This window comes from Elaeis guineensis, chromosome 8 (genome assembly GCF_000442705.2).
Source record: "Elaeis guineensis isolate ETL-2024a chromosome 8, EG11, whole genome shotgun sequence".
Classification (NCBI taxonomy): domain Eukaryota; kingdom Viridiplantae; phylum Streptophyta; class Magnoliopsida; order Arecales; family Arecaceae; genus Elaeis; species Elaeis guineensis.
The window spans coordinates 133,768,691-133,787,656 of NC_026000.2; the positions used below are offsets into that span (position 1 = coordinate 133,768,691).

The following is an 18,966-nucleotide window of genomic DNA, read 5'->3' on the forward strand; positions in this document are numbered from 1 at the left end:
AACCACGACCTGTCTCCTACGAGCCAAAATTTGCTCAAGTCTCTTCATGCACTGTGAATCCATCTCACTCCAAGAAATCATGACGGACAAGCAGCACAAAAAGATCTGTGGCTACCTCTGCAGATCTATGGCTACTTCTGCCTTCGAAGTGCAAATTTAAAAGAGCGAGAAAATGAAAAGCCGCCGCAAAATGATTAAAACCTCGAAGTGATCATCGTCTAAGTGGTCCCATCAGTTACGTCCGTTCGCGTTAGTCGCATTAGGCTAACGTCACCTGCTTTAAATGTAGCAGAAGCAAGTATAAAGGCAGAAATGCATGACATTGAATCCAAAGCATTTTTTTTGCAGTACTTCTTTCGCCTGATCCTCAGACTCAAGAGTAGGAGAGTAATGTTACATTGGTTACCACGAACATCTTAGATCAGTACTATATCACAACACATGTCAAGTTCTTGGGTCATCAATATGACCGCTGACCGCCGTATGAGCTAAAAAATCCATCTCCATGCTGAGCTGAGGTATTTTCAAGATCTGATCTGTGTATGAGCTACTCAACCGACTTATTTCTTTAACGTGTACGACAGCTATCTATCTCGAATAGATAAGATTTGGCATAACCATCTTCACTGATCTCGCAGGAGTGATAAGGGCTGAATTATCTCGCTCAGTTTGGCATGTCCAATGGTCCAACAATCTTGAGATCGTACAATCTCACAGCTAATAACCCGAATGTCCGATATTTATCTATATGAACAACCAGAGCCCCGAGGATCTAGATAAGTTTAATCAAATCCCTTTCAGAGAATCCATTGCTGCTCTTTTGGTCTTTGCTTTTCTGACTTGAATGTTGGAGGATCCTCGCCGAAGCCACAACCTCCGATTTGGAACTTATTTTACGAGTGACTCCAGCGCCAGCACCACCACGCGAGATTTTCAGTTGTCCATCTTTCGACTCTAACCGATTTAAGCAGCAACAGATTTATATCTGAATATCAAAATGGTGCAGAGTTATAGGTATCAGCATTTCACGTGTGCCTGCCTGTGGCGTTGGACTCTTTAAAGTTCTAAGGTTATGAATTATCACTGACTTATCAGACCTTCATCAAAGTGAACATGTCCACTTTATGAGATCAACCAGCATGGTCCTCAGATTCATGAATATGATACAGACAATTCCGAACTCGAAAATGGATAGGTAAAATATAAAAAAGGAAAAGGAAACAGGAACTTATATGCTTTAGCAATTTGATCTAAATAATGATAAAATCATGAACCAATGAAGTAGATAGTGAGAGAGTTGACTATTCAACCCACTAGGGGGGAAATCTCAAAGTCCTTAAACATGTTATAATCACTACAACATAAAAAGAATTCTCGTTTGCATAAATTTACCTAATTTGTCAAATCTTGATAGTTTAGATGATAAGTCAACTTAATCCATAAGGAAGTCCACATCTTAAAATGGTTCAACATGCAACTCAAGTCATATCAGTGACTGAAGTTAGCGAAGCAAAACACACAAAAAACATACATGAGATCATGGCAGAAAATCAATCCACCTTGAAAGAAATTCTTCTACTTATATAAATTGAGTGGCCATCAAAAAAAAACCAGAATAAAGGGAGAATTGATAATGCAAAAGGAATTTTGTATAAAGATGAGAGACACTACATCTGTATCCTCCAAATCCCATAAGAATTTCAGTCTGATCAACAAAGGGAAAAAAAACCATTAAACAAGCTATCACTACTTAAAATTTCAATGGAGGAGATTTGAATGGATGGAGTGCTGTGCTTTCTTGACAAGCGCTGCATTCTATGATGTACATCAAACTCTACAAGAATCAAGCTTATCTATAGCAGTCATGTATATTCCCTTCAATATCTGCAAAAAAAAAAAAAAAAAAAAAGCACCACATTCTGTGATATACATTGAACCCTAAGAGTCAAGCTCATCTACAGCAATCAGGTATATTCCTTTCAACATCTGAACAACAAAACAATAATAAAAAAGAGATATAGAAGGCAGCCGGTTATAAGGGACCGCTCTAATCAAGGAAGACCACCACCATGTGATCCCTTTAATGCTATGCGAACCGAAATCAAGCGTGTGTACAAATATCTATTTGTTTAATCACTGTTTTTTTCCCTTGACAAAAAAGAAAGGTACAGGCAATGGCTGCATAACAGCGGATGGCTATTTCCAAATATCTCAATCTTGTAAACTCCAATAAAAATAGATACTTAAATTCCGATGGAAGTTCTTCGCATTTTGATTGTGAGTTAATTGCTCATCTTTCCACTTAGTTTCTTTGATGTCCTATAATACAAAAAATAATAATAATAATAATAATAATAAATTTAAAATATAAATTTTATCATTTTTTAAATCAATTTGTTTTATTCTCTCCCAAACTAAAGTTTCCTTCATTTTTTTATTTTTTCCTTTTTCTTTTGCATGTCAGAATATCCTTCTCTCTTATTTTGATTAGAATTTTTTCCCAATAATCCACTAATATGGCAATTTTTTCTCCCAACCATTTCTTTCTGCTATGTCTTAAGAGCCTCTTCTTGCCACATCACAAAAAAAATTGTATTCTGTTCAATTGGTGACCGAAAATTGACGATAATAGCTTAAATGAATCGGATTTATAATGTCTGGATGATGCTGTAACTTTTGAAAGATTGGGATCTAAATAATTTTTAGCCGTACTTTCAGGGACCAATTTAGCAAACAAGCCATTACCAGTATAAACTCCGATAAAGATAGAGATTTAAATTTAGATTATCGCAGCTGAGATGATGCACAGAAAAACAAGTGGACTCCTCCTCTTATCAACAAAAAATTGGGATCTAAACAAGAAGGCCTTTCTAGGATCATAGGCAACTAATGAAGTTGCTGCAGAAGTGCCACAAAAATTTAAGAATGCAGAAATTATATTGGAGTCAAAAATCAAAAGTAATGTTTAGTTCTTTCATAGATCTACTATATTTAGAAGAAGAAGGAACCGAATTTTCACTTTGGAAAATGAGGCCGGGTAATGGATTGAAGAGGACGTGGTGAGACATGAACTTCTTCGGCATCTTGTAAAAACTACAAGTCACAGTAATTACCTGTAGATATTTGGTTGCCTCAACCACATGTTACTGTTGTTCCAGAGTAGAATGCGAGGCTTGTTCTTCTGTGCAACACAACGAGGTCTTCCATCACGGTTTCATCGCCTTTCCGTCCCAATTTCTTACGCCGAGTATTCCACGTGGATCGGTCCCCTTGGATCCTCCCCGGCATATGATACGCACGTTGCACGCGCCGGAGAAATAGAAGACTCCCAATGGGAGTCTTCTTCTTCTCGACGAGTCCAGGAAGGAAGCGGATTCCTAGGGGGAACCCAGGAAATCCAGTATAAACATCCCCTCCGTGACCCTCTACAACGACCATCTCTCTTCTTTCTCACCATTTTTACCGATTTTCTTGGACAACCGCTTCTGTCCGTCTTCCCTGCACCTGCCACCGGCGAACCCAGTCCCAATCCCTGCTCCCCACCTCCTCCCCAAACGCCACCTCCGGATCTGATGCCCCCATCACCGACAACCCCTTCGGATCTGCCGACTCTCTTGATCAACGATCAGGAGGACTGCTACCGGCGAACCCAGTCCCAATCCCTGATCCCCGCCTCCTCCTCGAACACTCCAATCCTCCAGCCACCGGCCTCAGAAGCCACGATCGCGAGGACGTCGAACAAGCCGCAGGAATCCCTCCTTGCGCGCGTGCTCGATGACAAGATAAAAAATGTCACGAGGACCCTCGATCTCTTGAATAACACCAAGAGCCTGATCGTCGGACCCACCGGTATCCCTTTCGAGAACCTTGATCCCCTGGACCGGAGCTTTGCTTACCTGCGCCTAGTCCGCCTGATCAACCTCCAGACCGATATTCCTTTAGAGAACCTTGATCCCCTGGTCCAGAACCACGATCACCTGATCAACAAGGTGACCAGCTTCATCGACGGCCTTCATCGGGCGCGTCTGAAGTTGCAGTATGAATATCGGATCTAGGTCCGATTGGCGAGGTACCTTTCTCCTTATCTTCTTTATTTTCTGTTCGCTTTGTTAAGTGAATGAATCAGAAGTAGCAAAAAAAAAAAATATTTCCTCCAATTTTTTGGTTATTTTTTATTACTATTTCACTTTGTATCAAATGGCGATGATTAGTATTTCAAACAGTATGATATAGGACCTATAGTAGAGATAACAGTTGGTTTGTTAATAACATGTTAATCGAAAAATCTAAACATAAATCTACTTAAATATAAATTCTGATCTTAGACCGTCAAAAAACTTAATTTGCTAATTAGATAATATCTTATTTTTTAATTTCTCTCTTCTTTCTTGAAATTCTATGCACATACGTTCGATTATTTCTCGTGTAGCATATTATTAAAGATGCATCCAATCAAACTCATATTTTTATTATGTCTATAAATAGAAAAAAATAAGAAAGGGATCTTATTTCTCATCCATATTAATTGAGTGAACTAAAGTGTACTCATTAAGCATTATCTCGAATTGAGCAATATTATTTCAATCAAAATTGCTAGTTTTTAATGTATCTGAATTTAGCAATCCGTGATATCTCTTTGCACCTCACATGAATTCTATTCTAAAAAAGGTACCTTCCATTACGTGGACAAGAACCAGATAATATCAAAACTTAATTTATTTACTCAGTGTATGCAAAAAGCCATTAATCAAATAAAAGATAAAATAATATAGTTTTATTAAGAGATTTTTAATATTTTAGAAGAAAGATTTCCAACAACAATAATGGTAGAAATAATTTGACCATACTTATAAGGACATTCTTTATTTTACTTTGCATAAAGTTAAGCTTATTTTGTTGACCTTATATTATTGCCAAAAGATTTTGAGAAGATTAAAATTATGAGTGCTCTTTAGATTGTCAACTTCTCATATTTATAAAATTGAGGGTGTGAGGCAAAGCCTCATATTGGATCAGCCTGTTCTTTTAGTTGGCCCAGACCAAAGAAGCTAATTCATTGGCTTGGCTTGCGTGTTGCATGCATTGGAGAAATGAAAGACTTTTGATAAGGAGCTCTTTTCCCGAATAATACAAAAAAAAAACTTTTTTACCAAAATATATTCAAACCAAACTTATTTACCAAAGTGATGTGAGAGGGAAAAACGCCATTTTGAATGGCGTTTTTCCCCCCGCCACGTCACTCCCCATTTCCACGGTGGCATCGTCCAAAAAAAAAAAAAAAAAAGGAAGAAACGCCATTCGGAATGGCGCTTTTAAAAACGCCATTCCAAATGGCGCTTTTAAAAACGCCATTTTGAATGGCGTTTTTAAAAACGCCATTAAAAATGGCGTTTTCCAATTTTCCCACCCAAAAATAAAGGAAAAAATCGTGGGAAAATGGAAAATTTTGTTTTTTAAAATTTGAAATTAATAAATAAATTAAAAATTTTAATTTGATTGAATTTTAAAATATAAAGATTTGAATTTGTAATTCATTAAAAAAATTAATTTAGATTTTTTATTTCAAATTTTTTTTAAAAGATGTCCAAAAAAATCTTAAAAAATTAAAAAAAATTATCATAGAAAATAAAAAAAGAGAAAAAAATATGAAAGAAATAAAAATTTGAAATTAAATTGAAAAACATCATTCGAAATACTTGTCTTCAAAATTTTTAAGAAAATTAAAAATTATAAAATTTTTAAAAAATAAAAAAAAAGAATTATAATGTAAAAATAAAAAAGAATAAAATTTTAAATATAAATTGAAATTAAAATATTATTTCAAATTACTTTCTCAAATAAAAAATAATAAATTAAAAAAAGATTCAAAAAAATTTTAAAAATAGGCTAAAAAAATTTTATAAAAAAACAAAGAATTGAAAAAAAATAGAAATTATAATTGTAATTGAATAACAAATTTTTTATTTTTTAATTTTAAGAAATAAGAACAAAAATTTTTAAAAAAAATTTAAAAATGACCTTAAAAAATTTATAAAAAGATAAAGAATTGAAAAAAATAGAAATTGTAATTGTAAGGAAAAAAAGGGAGGAAAATTTAATTTATAACTAAATTAATTTAAATATTATTATTTAAAAAATATTTTAAATAAAGAAAAAAAGGGAGGAAAATTTAATTTGAATTAAATTTTGATCAAAAAATAAATCCAGTGTAAAGTTAAAAAATAAGGAAAAATGTGGAAAAAAATTTTTGTAAATTGAACTTTAGAAAAAATAATAATTTTTTAATTAAAGAAAAAGAATACGTAATAGAATGCTAAAAAGAAAAAAATGGAAGAGAAATGAAATTATAATTTCAAATGATAACTATTTTAAAATAAATAAAAAAAAGTATCATAGGAAAATAAAAAAATAACAATAAAATAAGAATTATAATTATAAATTTTAAAGAAATTTAATTTTAATTTAAATTAAAAATTATCATTTAAATTATCATTTTCATTATTTAATTTAATTTATTTATTAAAAGATTACAAATACATAATATAAAAAATTGTAAGAAAAGTAGATTTATATTTTTTAGTCGACCCCATGAATCGACTCATGGCTAAAAGAGTTTAACGGCATGCAAAATTTTTGACTGCGACACTCTGTGAGTCGATCCCTTGACTTTTTTTCTGGTAATTTTTATTTTTTAAATTTTATAAATAGAGGAAGAGGGAGAGAGGAGGCAGCTCACCGTCGTGCTGTCGGAGAGACGCCGGAGTAGGGAGAAGAGGGAGAAAGAAGAAGAGGGAGAAGGAGAGAAGAAGGGGAGAAAGGAGAAAACGCCGTTTCCTTCGGTGTTTTTTTATTCTTTTTCTTTTTTCTAAATTTTTTAAATTTTTTTTCATAATTTGTTTAATTATTTGTTTTAATTTATTAATTTTTTTAATGAGGATAGTAATTTGAATGATAATTTTTAATTTAAATTAAAGATAATTTTTTGTTTTAAATTATAATTTCTATTTTATTACCATTTTTTATCTTTTATTTACTTTTTTTATGATATATTTTTTAATTTAATTTGTAATTTTTATAATTTAAAAATATAATATTAGTTTTCTTTCATTTTTATGATATATTATGTATTCTTTTCCCTTACTTAAATTTGTAAAGGAAGAAGGAGAAGATCGAGAAGGGAGAAGGAGAAGGGAGAAGGAGGGGAAAAATGGGTTTGGGGAGGGGAGAGAATGGCGTTTTCTCTTTTTTTTATTTTTTATTTTTTTTAATATCTTTACTTATCTATTTGTAATTTTTTAATAAATAAATTTAATTAAATAATAAAAATAATAATTTAAATGATATTTTCTAATTTAAATTAAAATTAATTTTTTTTAAAATTTATAATTATAATTCCTATTTTATTATTATTTTAATATTTTTTTTATGATATTTTGTTTAAAATTTATTTTAAAAATTTTATCATTTCAAATTATAATTTCAGTTTTCTTTTATTTTTATCTTTTTAGCATTCTATTACGTATTCCTTTTCTTTACTTAAAAATAGACTTATTTTTTCTAAAATTCAATTCAAAGAGCAACATTTGATATATGGGGATGGCATCTGGGGGATGTACGAAGAAGAAGACGCTGCCATCTGTAGATGAAAAGGCGGTGGCATCTGTGCAGCATCAAATGATGACATATGCGGTGATGGCATATGTGAAGCATATGGTGACGGCGTATAACTCATATCTGGCGCCCGAACTGCTCCATACCAAAGCGCACAGGTATGTGGATCAACACCAATCACCACCAATGTTCTGAAACCTGTTCTCTCCATCTCCCGCAGTATCTGAATCCGCTCGTCCTCATCAGTCGTAGATAAAGCACGACGAGCGTCCAACACGAGATCCGACATAGAATAAGTCTATAAAATAAAAATAGAACAGTTAGTATAAAACAATCAGTATAGTGTACAATATAAAACAAAAATATAACACAAATAACATGAAGTAATTTTCATAATCTTACCAAAAGACGTATAGTAGAACTCTCGCCCTCGTATCCAGAAACTGCATACTGAGACTGTCCAATGACTCGCACCGTAATGCTAAAAAATCAAGTCATGTAGTCATCAGTATATGAACGGCCTCTCAAAATAGAATCACCATGAACAATGTGATCTCGACGTGCATCCCAAATATCGATGTACTGTGCATGTCTGATACGCCAGTCGATACGAACTCTCCCTCGTCGATCAATACGATGAAGTCCCTGACTGGTATCAAACTGCTCTGGACTCACAACCAATCGAGACGGAGCCCACCGCCGGGAGAGACGGGGGCTGAGGACCGCCGTCGGGACGCGGGGGCCCGCCGTGGCCATCGAGATGCGGGGCTCGGCCCCGAGAAGTACGGCCCGCCGACATAACATTTTCTCTCCTAATGTTCTGAGACACATTCGAGTATGTGTATCCATATGCACAAATCATAATATCCAATAATTTAAAATTAAATAATATAAAATAAAATCAATATTTAATATTATTCAATAGAATCAAAATGTTAAATATATCAAAAAAAATAGTACAACAAAAATGTAAAAATACTAAATACAAATACAACAAAGACTAAGTCCCACAAGGACGTCGCGGCGCCCGTGGTCGCTTGGACCTTCTCAGGAAGGTCCTCGCCGGCTGCTCCTGCTGTGATGGCTCCTCTCCTATATCAGTAGAGGAGATCTGCTGATCATGCTGCTCAGGAATAACTGATGCTGTCGGATCATCTACGGACTGAGAGACCCGTTCAACTCTCTCATCTGGATACACGGATGGACCTGAAAAAAAAGTATCATACTCATGTGGCCAACTGGTACCCGGTGATGGCATCTGGGGGATGTAGGACGAAGAAGACGCTGCCATCTGTGGATGAAAAGGCGGTGGCATCTGTGCAGCATCGAATGATGACATATGCGGAATATGCGGTGATGGCATATGTGAAGCATATGGTGACGGCGTATAACTCATATCTGGCGCCCGAACTGCTCCATACCAAGGCGCACAGGTATGTGGATCAACACCAATCGCCTCCAATGCTCCGGAACCTGTTCTCTCCATCTCCCGCAGTATCTGAATCCGCTCGTCCTCATCAGTCGTAGATAAAGCACGACGAGTGTCCAACACAAGATCCGACACAGAATCAGTCTATAAAATAAAAATAGAACTGTTAGTATAAAACAATCAGTATAGTGTACAATATAAAACAAAAATATAACACAAATAACATGAAATAATTTTCGTAATCTTACCAAAAGACGTACAGTAGAACTCTCGCCCTCGTATCCAGAAACTGCATACTGAGACTGTCCAATGACTCGCACCGTAATGCTAAAAAACCAAGCCATGTAGTCATCAGTATATGAACGGCCTCTCAAAATAGGATCACCATGAACAATGTGATCTCGACGTGCATCCCAAATATCGATGTACTGTGCATGTCTGATACGCCAGTCGATACGAGCTCTCCCTCGTCGATCAATACGATGAAGTCCCTGGCTGGTATCAAACTGCTCTGGAATGTCCTGAGTCTGACCAAACTGCCGCAGGACACGATCGGGAAGATGCCACTCTACCACATCAAAACAAATAAGTGGCACCCTAGCAGTCCATATGTCGTGTCCAACTGTACACATCTGCGGCAGTATAGCCAATATCCCATCTGTATATGGCTTCCACAAAAACTGATATAATATAATTAAAATAAAAAAAATTAATATAAAATTATAATAGATTATGAATACTGTAAATTGATATTTGTAAAAAATTCAAAATTTACCCGTCTAGATGTATCAACTAATGTATCCAACTGGCATCTATAAACCCGTGCCACTCTTGTCGATACGTGATGAACGTTGAATGCAACGTTCCATCTGTTTCACAGTGTACTAATATTAAATAAATTTAAAATAATAAAATTTAAATAAAAAAAAATATTTCGATACCTGTATCCTAATGGTCCGTCTAGTCTGAATGGAACATCAGGATCCTGCTGCTCTGATGGCATCTCAAGCAACTGTCGTCGTAATGGACTGATAGTCGGCATACGCTCCCATACCCAAATCTGCAAAATTTAAAAATTAAATAAATGATATATCGAATGTAAAATATAATTAAATATTAAAAATTAAAAATTTTAATTCACGTACCTGTAATAATACAAGATAACCGCCAATCTCGCTCTGATCAGCATAGGAACCCCGACACATAGCTCGGTATAGACAAGCTAGTACTGCACTGCCCCAACTGAGTCGACGAGCGAAATCTAAATCCTCTAATAATGGCAAAAACATCAACTTCATCTTATTCGATGAAGTATCAGGTAACAAGACACCACCTAACAATCGCAGCACCTGACCCCTAACATACTGCTGCACCATCTCCTCTGGTGCATCATCCGCAATATGAAAATGACGATAACGATCATCTAAACACTCAATCCTGAGTCGTGAATGATCAAAAAAATGTGCGTCGGGCTCAAACCCTAACAACCGCAAGCACAAAGCCTGCCACTCCGGAATGGAAAGTGTGGGATCAACTCCGGTAACTGGATCTCCATCAACTGGTAGTCCAGTAAGGATGCTGACATCCTGTAAACTGATGGTCGCCTCACCAAATGGAAGATGAAATGTGTGTGTCTCTGGACGCCATCTCTCAAGCATAGCAGTAATAAGACCAACATCCATCTGTATACGACCGATCCGATATACTCCATAAAATCCCAGATATCGTAAATAATCTAACACTCTATCTGGGATATCCTCTGTCCTCCAGAAATCTGCATCGGATCGTCGTAGACGAAGATGTCTGGACTCCTGCAAGAAAATATACTAATTAGATATCGTACATGATTTTTAAAATAAAAATTTAAAAAGTAAATAAGATTGTAATGCTTACGCCGCCATCTAAAATAGTCTGTGATCGATGGTGCTCCTGCAATGTAAGAATGCTGCTGTCTCGGGGACCGGGATATCGTGGATCGTAAGCCATAATACGCTGTCTCAAGCAATATTATCACAGATGTATTAAAAAAAATAGATAATATATTTTAATTTTTTTTTAAATACAATATTATCACACAATACAACTTAAACACAAAATTCAGTTCATCCCAACATATTAAACACGAAAATTCAAATACAATCCCGCCCTGGCCACCGGGGCTGGGGCCGGGCCCACCATCGGGATGCGTGGCTCGCCGCCGGGAAGAATGGCCCGCCGCCGACCGTCTGTGGCCGGCGGCCAAGGAGAAGGGAGAGAGAGAGGAAGAGAGAGAGGAGGGGGCCTCGGTCCACCGCCGGCCGACTGTGGGCGGCGGCCAAGGAGAAGGGAGAGAGAGAGGAAGAGAGAGAGAAGGGGACCGGGGGCCACCGCCGGGACGCGGGACCGGTCGCCAGGATGCGGGACCCGCCGCCGGGACGAGCGGCCCGCCGCCGGCCGTCTGTGGCCGGCGGCCAAGGAGAAGGGAGAGAGAGAGAGGAGGGGGCCGGAGGCCACCGCCGGGACGCGGGGCCCGCCGCCGGGATGCGGGGCCCGCCGCCGGCCGTCTGTGGCCGGCGGCCAAGGAGAAGGGAGAGAGAGAGGAAGAGAGAGAGAGAAAGGAGGGGGCCGGGGGCCACCGCCGGGACGCGGGACGCGGGACCCGCCGCCGGGACGCGGGGCCCGCCGCCGGGAGTCTGTGGCCGGCGGCCAAGAAGAAGGGAGAGAGAGAGAGGAAGAGAGAGAGAGGAAGAGAGAGGAGGGGGCCGGGGACCACCGCCGGGACGCGGGACCCGCCGCCGGGGCGCGCGGCCCGCCGCCGGCGGTATGTGGCCGGCGGCCACGGAGAAGGGAGAGAGAGAAGAAGAGAGAGAGGAGGGAGCCGGGGGCCACCGCCGGGACGCGCGGCCCAGACGGCCGGCGGCCAAGGAGAAGAGAGGGAGAGAGGAAGAGAGAGAGAGGAGGGGGCCGGGGGCCACCGCCGAGACGCGCGGCCCGCCGCCGGGACGCGCGGCCCGCAGCCGGGACGCGCGGCCCGCCGCCGGCCGACTGTGGGCGGCGGCCAAGGAGAAGGGAGAGAGAGAGGAAGAGAGAGAGAGAGAGAAGGGGGCCGGGGGCCACCGCCGGGACGCGGGACCCGCCGCCAGGACGCGGGACCCGCCGCCGGGACGCGCGGCCCGCCGCCGGCCGTCTGTGGCCGGCGGCCAAGGAGAAGGGAGAGAGAGAGAGGAAGAGAGAGAGAGAGGAAGAGAGAGAGGAGGGGGCCGGGGGCCACCGCCGGGACGCGGGACCCGCCCCCGGGACGCGGGACCCGCCGCCGGGACGCGCGGCCCGCCGCCGGCCGTCTGTGGCCGGCGGCCAAGGAGAAGGGAGAGAGAGAGAGGAAGAGAGGAAGAGAGAGAGGAGGGGGCCGGGGCCACCGCCGGGACGCGGGACCCACAGCCGGGGCGCGCGGCCCGCCGCCGGGACGCGCGGCCCGCCGCCGCCAGTCTGTGGCCGGCGGCCACGGAGAAGGGAGAGAGAGAGGAAGAGAGAGAGAGAGAGGAAGAGAGAGAGGAGAGGGGGCCGGGAGCCACCGCCGGGACGCGCGGCCCGCCGCCGGGACGCGCGGCCCGCCGCCGGGACGCGCGGCCCGCCGCCGGGACGCGGGCCCCGCCACCAGGATGAGAGAAAGAGAGAGAGGGGAAGAGGGAGAGAGAAAGAGGAAGATGGAGAGAGAGGCAGGAAGAACTCACCGCCGCCGAGACCTCGCCGCCGTGCCGCCGTGCCGCCGTGCCGTCGGAGAGACGCCGGAGAAGATCAAGAAGGGAGAAGGGAGAAGGGAGAAGAGGAGAAGGAGAAGGGAGAAGGAAGAAGGAGAGGGGAAAAGGGATCTGGGAGGGGAAAACGCCATTCTCTATGGCGTTTTCCCCCCTTTTTTTTTTATTTCTTTTAATTAAAAAAATATTTTTTTATAAATATCTTATTCCATATTTTTTCTCAATTTTTAACTTTACACTGTATTTTTTTTTTATCAAATTTTAATTCAAATTAAAATTTAATTTTTCCACCCATTTTTTTTTCTTCATTTAAATTATTTTTTTAAATAATAATGTTTAATTTAATTTATTAATTAAAATATTATTTTTAATTTCAATTACAATTTTAATTTTTATTTCTTATTTTTTTAAGTCACATTGATAAAATATCCTAACAAAGAAAATGTAATTAATTTAATTTTATTTTATTCTTTTATGATATATTTTTTCTAATCTAATTTATAATTTCTATATTTTTAAATTTTAATTTTTATTTTTTTTTATTTTTATCTTTTTTATATTCTACTAGTATTTCTTTTTCTTTTATTTAAAATAATTTTTAAAAATTTATATTTAAATTAATTTTGTTATTTAAAATATAATTTTTAATTTCATTTACAATTATAATTCTTATTTATTAAAATTAAAAATTATAAACTTTGTTCTTCAATTACAATTATAATTTCTATTTTTTTTCAATTCTTTATATTTTTATAAAATTTTTTAACCCTATTTTTAAAAAAATTTTGAATCTTTTTAATAAATTTACTTTTAAATTTCCGAAAGTAATTTGAAATAATATATTTATTTCAATTAATATTTAAAATTTTATTTCTTTTAAATTTTGAATTATAATGCTTGTTCTTTGATTATTTAAAAATTTTTATTTTTTTCAATTCTTTATCTTTTTATGAAATTTTTTTAGGTCATTTTTAAATTTTATTTGAAAATTATTTTAATTAAATTAATTTTATTCTTATAAAATATATTTAAAAAATATTTTTATTTCAATTAAACATTAATTTTTTTTTTTGGTTATAAATTTATAATTGTTATTTTTGTTGACTTTTTAAAAATTTTCACTTTTCAACTTTTTTAACTTTTCATAATTTTTTAACTTTTTAATGTATTTTTTTATCAAAATTTATTTCAAATTTACTTTTTTTAAGTCACATTTATAAAATACCCTAACAAAAAAATTGTAATTAATTCAATTTAATTTTATTATTTTATGATATATTTTTTCTAATCTACTTTATAATTTCTATATTTTTAAATTTTAATTTTAATTTTTTTCCATTTTTATCTTTTTTATATTCTATTAGTATTTTTTTTCTTTTATTTAAAAAATACTTTAAAAATTTATATTTAAATTTATTTAGTTATTTAAAATAAAATTTTTAATTTTATTTACAATTATATTTCTTATTTTTTAAAATTAAAAATTATAAACTTTGTTCTTCAATTTCAATTATAATTTCTATTTCTTTCAATTCTTTATGTTTTTATAAAAATTTTTAACCCTCTTTTTAAAAATTTTTTGAATCTTTTTAAAATAAATTAATTTTAATTTCCGAAAGTAATTTGAAATAATATTTTTATTTTTTTCATATTTCTTTCTCTCCTTTTTTTTATTTTCTATGATAATTTTTTTTTTATTTCTTAAGATTTTTTTTGACATCTTTTAAAAAAAATTTGAAATAAAAAATCTAAATTAATTTTTCTAATGAATTACAAATTCAAATCTTTATATTTTAAATTTCAATCAAAATTAAAATTTTAATTTATTTACTAATTTCAAATTTTAAAAAACAAAATTTTCTAATTTTCCATTCAAAATGGCGTTTTATATTTAAATTAATTTAGTTATTTAAAATATAATTTTTAATTTTATTTATAATTATAATTCTTATTTCTTAAAATTAAAAATATAAACTTTGTTCTTCAATTACAATTATAATTTCTATTTTTTTCAATTCTTTATGTTTTTATAAAATTTTTTAACCCTATTTTTACAAATTTTTTTAATTTTTTTAAAAAAATTAATTTCTAATTTCGGAAAGTAATTTGAAATAATATTTTTATTTCAATTAATCTTTAAAATTTATTTTTTTTTAATTTTTAATTAAAATTCTTTTTCTTTGATTACTTCAAATTTTTTTTAAAAAATTTTTTAAGATAAATATTTCGAATGATGTTTTTCAATTAAATTTCAAATTTTTATTTCTTTCATATTTCTTTCTCTTTTTTTTATTTTCTATAATAATTTTTTTTTCTTATGCTTTTTTAAATTAATTACAAATTAAAATCTTTATATTTTAAATTTCAATCCAAATTAATTTTTTAATTTATTTACTAATTCCAAAGTTTAAAAAACAAAATTTTCTATTTTCCCACGATTTTTTCCGGTGGGAAAATTGAAAAACGCCATTTTGAATGGCGTTTTTAAAAACGCCATTCAAAATGGCGTTTTTAAAGACGCCATTTGATATGGCGTTTTTTGATGTTTTTTTTTTTTTTCCTTCGGGCGATGCCAGCGTGGAAATAGGGGCTGACGTGGAAGGGGAAAAAACGCCATTCAAAATGGCGTTTTTCCCTTTTGCATTAGTTTGGTAAATAAGTTTCGTTTTGATATATTTTGGTAAAAAAGTTTTTTTTTCGTATTATTTGGGAAAAGAACTCTTTGATAAGAGTCTTCTTCTCTGACAATTTTAGAAAGAAAAAAAACTCCTAAGATTACTGAATTCGAGTTGAATCCTAAAAAATCTACTATAAATAGGAATCCCTCCCTCCATGGTCCTCCACCATGATCTATCTCTCTTCTTTCTCCCTTTTTTCTTTATTTTTGCCAGTTTCCATTCATTATAGCTGCCAGAAAATCAAGTTATAAAGACGACCGAATCCTAAGGATATAAACAATGAGGGCGTTGGAAAGGGAACAAAAAAAAGAAAAAAAAATGAAACACTTGATAACCATGGTTTCATTTTGAGATTTGATTGGTTTTTGAAATGAGATGTGAACCTCATTCTAGGGTTTCCAAGCTGATGCCCACACCACTGGTTCATCCTTCCATGTCAAGTAGAGGCCTGAGTCATCACCTTGTGCAGGCAAGAGTGACCACCCTGATCTATACCTGGTTCTCCTTGCTCTTCTTTTTCCTCAATGATAGGATTCCTTTCTATCTGAATTTCGTTGACAAATTGGCTAGAAATTAACCAAGAAAAAATCTTGTTCATATACCCTATTTTTCTGATATATTTTTTTTTCCAACCACCGGCACTCCCTTTGGAAACTAGATGCTTGGCCAAGTTCTTTGGTCACTAGTGAATGATTAAAGGTCAAAAAAAAAAAAAAAGAATCTTTGTTCCCTATGTTTTGGTCTTTATCTCCTTGTTTTCCTTTCGACCAATCACCACGACTAGCTATCAATCATTGGCCACAAACCATGCCTCCTAATACTATCTCCAATGATCCAAGCTTCCCCTCCCTCCTCTAAGAGAGATGAAGGTCTCTTCTTTCTTTCTCTTCTTCCTCTTTCTCTAAGTAGACCTAGGAATCCCAATTCAAAGTCATCCCTCCCTTTGCTATGGATTCAAGTGAATAATAGCATGGAGTCTCTGAAACTCTATAGTATCCGAGCTGCATGCCAACCCTTTATCATGACTCTTGTTAAGTATTTCTAGAATTCGAATACTATTGACCTTTATTGAGTCATCTAAGTCATAAGTGATTTTGACTAGTTGAGTTTATCTTCTTCGGATCAATCCAGATAGTCATATTCCACCCTCGTAGTCTCTCTCTTTTCTCTTCATGACTTATGGACCCCACTAATGGGACTCTCTATATTATGGATCAACCCTAGTGAGAAATCTTAAACTATCTTAATAGCTGGGCAATGGATTGTTTCTTCATCCCGACTCTTATCAGATCCTACTAGATTTAGCCATCCTTGATTGCGATAACTTATCTATATCTTAGCTTGATCCTTGATGAGATGAAACTACTCAGACTGATCGATTTGAACCATCAAGCTTCGCCACCTAACTGGCCTATCCTTAATATATCTTGATTTGAGCTAAAGCCATGGCCCTAACATACCTCTATTGGACTTCTAAGACATTGACATTAAATTAATTAAATTTCAACAATCTTGAATAGGCATATTTGATTTGCTAGATTGAAGTGTAGATTAGTAAACACTACACTTGGATTTCTCCGTAACAAAGGTAAATAACTTAACACTTCATAACAAGATATGTTGAACCGGTGCCGCCGGCCGTATCGGCCGACCGACGTACGGTTCGGTACGGTTTCGTACCGTACCAAACCAACAAAGGCAAGCAGACCCGAACCGGAAGAAGACAAAGAGAGAAAAAGAGAGAAATAGAGAGAGGAGGAAGAAAGAAAAAGAGAGAGGGGAAGGAGCCGGCGGGGCCGCCGGACGGCCTCCGCCTGGCCGTCTTAGCCGCCGAAGGGTGCAATCCGCGCACCCGATGTCGCGGACGTGAAACAGGGGCGTCGCCCCTATTTCACGAGATTTTTTTAAAAAGATAATTTTAAGTGAAGCTGGCAAACAGTTTGCCGGCTTCATGATTTTTATTTTAAAAAAAAATTAAGTCGGTAACCCAGTTGCCGACTTCATGAGTTTAAAATCAAAAAAAAAATGAAACAAAAGTCATCTGTTTCGAAAAAGAAGAAAGAGGAGGAGCCGCGGAGGGACTTTGCCTGCTCGACCGCCCTCAAGCCGTCGGCATCGGCTCGCCGGCCACCGGAGGCCTCGTGACGGAGGCGACGTCCGTCTGATAGGTCTCTCCCCCTCTCCGAGCGCTCTCTCTCTCTTTCTCACTCTCTTGAAAATTCTATCGGACGATACGGGACTCGAAAGCCCTCCGACGGCTCCCACCTCTCTCTCTCTCCTCCTCTCTCTTTTTTCTTATTATTTTTTTTTTCATACCGTCGGTGTACCAGATTTACTGATCGAATCGTGCCGGTTCTCTACCGGTTCAGTACCATACAGGGTGTACCGACCGGTTCAGCACGGTATGGCAAATGCTGCTTCATAATATTTTTTTTTTAAAATTGTTAGAAGAAATGATCTTGAAAATGGATCAAGCATATGCTATTTTTTCTTGAAACAAGAATATGTAATATGTATTTATTATTTCTATGAATAACTTATTTTTCAATACCAGATTAGCATTGAGCATCGAATTTGGAAAGTTAACTGGGTGACTTGTGAAATTATTTTTGTAGCTATGTATTCTCGGCATGATTATGATCTGGCTCTGCCAGTAAAGATTATTCGTTGGCCCTATCAATTTATAATTAAAAAATTTATTTTGATATTAAGCCATCAGTGATTAAAATAATAGTATCAGTTTTTCATTATCTGACACATTCATGCATCCTGTATTTATTATCTAATTCATGCCATTAGGTTATTATGTACTCATAGCTTGATTTTGGATTTGATATCAATTTCTGAAAACACACTTTTGAAAAATAAAAAGAATATTATTCTTTGAATTTTGATATACTCAATTAATAACATGTTATAAATTTTATTTGATCTACTATCTCCTGTCATGCTTAGACTTAATTTTGATGTATTATGTTGCTTATTGGGTTGGTTGAGCTCATTATTCCTTTTTTTTTTTTTCATTTTTCAGATTCTGATTCATGACTTGCTTGCTTGGGACTTGGACGAGCATGCTAAATTCTTTGGAGCAATTAGCAAATCTAGCTGCCTTGGTCATCCATGTTATTTGGTTTTTTTATTAGTTTAGCATAGTTTTAAAGATTTTTTGTTTAGATTGAATATTAGTAATATTTGAAATTTAATATCTTAGATTGTCTTGGGTTATTCCTCGATGAAACTGATTTATTATAATATTTATAAATTAATTTTTGAGGATTGAAGGCTTTTATCATTGCTTTGAAATTATTATAATAATTTGATCAATAGCCTCGTATGCTTGTATGGTCTGCCTCGCCGACTTATAGCATTTGTTATGCTCTTGATCTGGGCCCAAGAGAGAAACATCAAGTCTAATCATAACTGCCAACTGATTTTTAAGATTCAAAATATAGAGAAATGCCATGATAAGAGAGAAACCAAAATAGGAAAAGAGTTTTATTATCTTTAAACAAGT

At 36.2% G+C, this 18,966-nt stretch overlaps 1 protein-coding gene and 1 long non-coding RNA gene across 2 annotated transcripts; both read right to left on the reverse strand.

Moving 5' to 3' along the window:
- Positions 1-1,627: 1,627 nt before the first annotated feature.
- Positions 1,628-4,048, reverse strand: LOC140859620 (uncharacterized). Its single transcript, XR_012143161.1, has 2 exons — positions 3,114-4,048; positions 1,628-1,884 (listed from the first exon to the last, which is right to left on the reverse strand). It is a non-coding gene; the product is annotated as an uncharacterized lncRNA (long non-coding RNA).
- Positions 4,049-8,502: 4,454 nt separating this feature from the next.
- Positions 8,503-12,885, reverse strand: LOC140859737 (serine/threonine-protein phosphatase 7 long form homolog). The gene is made up of 7 exons (XM_073262182.1): positions 12,751-12,885; positions 10,934-11,032; positions 10,186-10,851; positions 9,982-10,100; positions 9,816-9,909; positions 9,289-9,720; positions 8,503-9,184 (listed from the first exon to the last, which is right to left on the reverse strand). Exons 2-7 carry the CDS (start codon positions 11,024-11,026, stop codon positions 8,612-8,614), a joined length of 1,977 nt encoding a protein of 658 aa, XP_073118283.1. The 5' UTR covers positions 11,027-11,032; positions 12,751-12,885; the 3' UTR covers positions 8,503-8,611.
- Positions 12,886-18,966: the final 6,081 nt, after the last annotated feature.

What these genes read in the sequence shown, in the direction of transcription:
- LOC140859737 (XM_073262182.1), bottom strand. Translation starts at nt 11,026, where the DNA reads ATGGCTTACGATCCACGATATCCCGGTCCCCGAGACAGCAGCATTCTT. An exon ending in GTTATCTTGTATTATTACAG is followed by an intron (nt 10,101 to 10,185) that starts GTACGTGAATTA and finishes TAAATTTTGCAG; the next exon opens with ATTTGGGTATGGGAGCGTAT. An exon ending in GACGGACCATTAGGATACAG is followed by an intron (nt 9,910 to 9,981) that starts GTATCGAAATAT and finishes ACTGTGAAACAG; the next exon opens with ATGGAACGTTGCATTCAACG.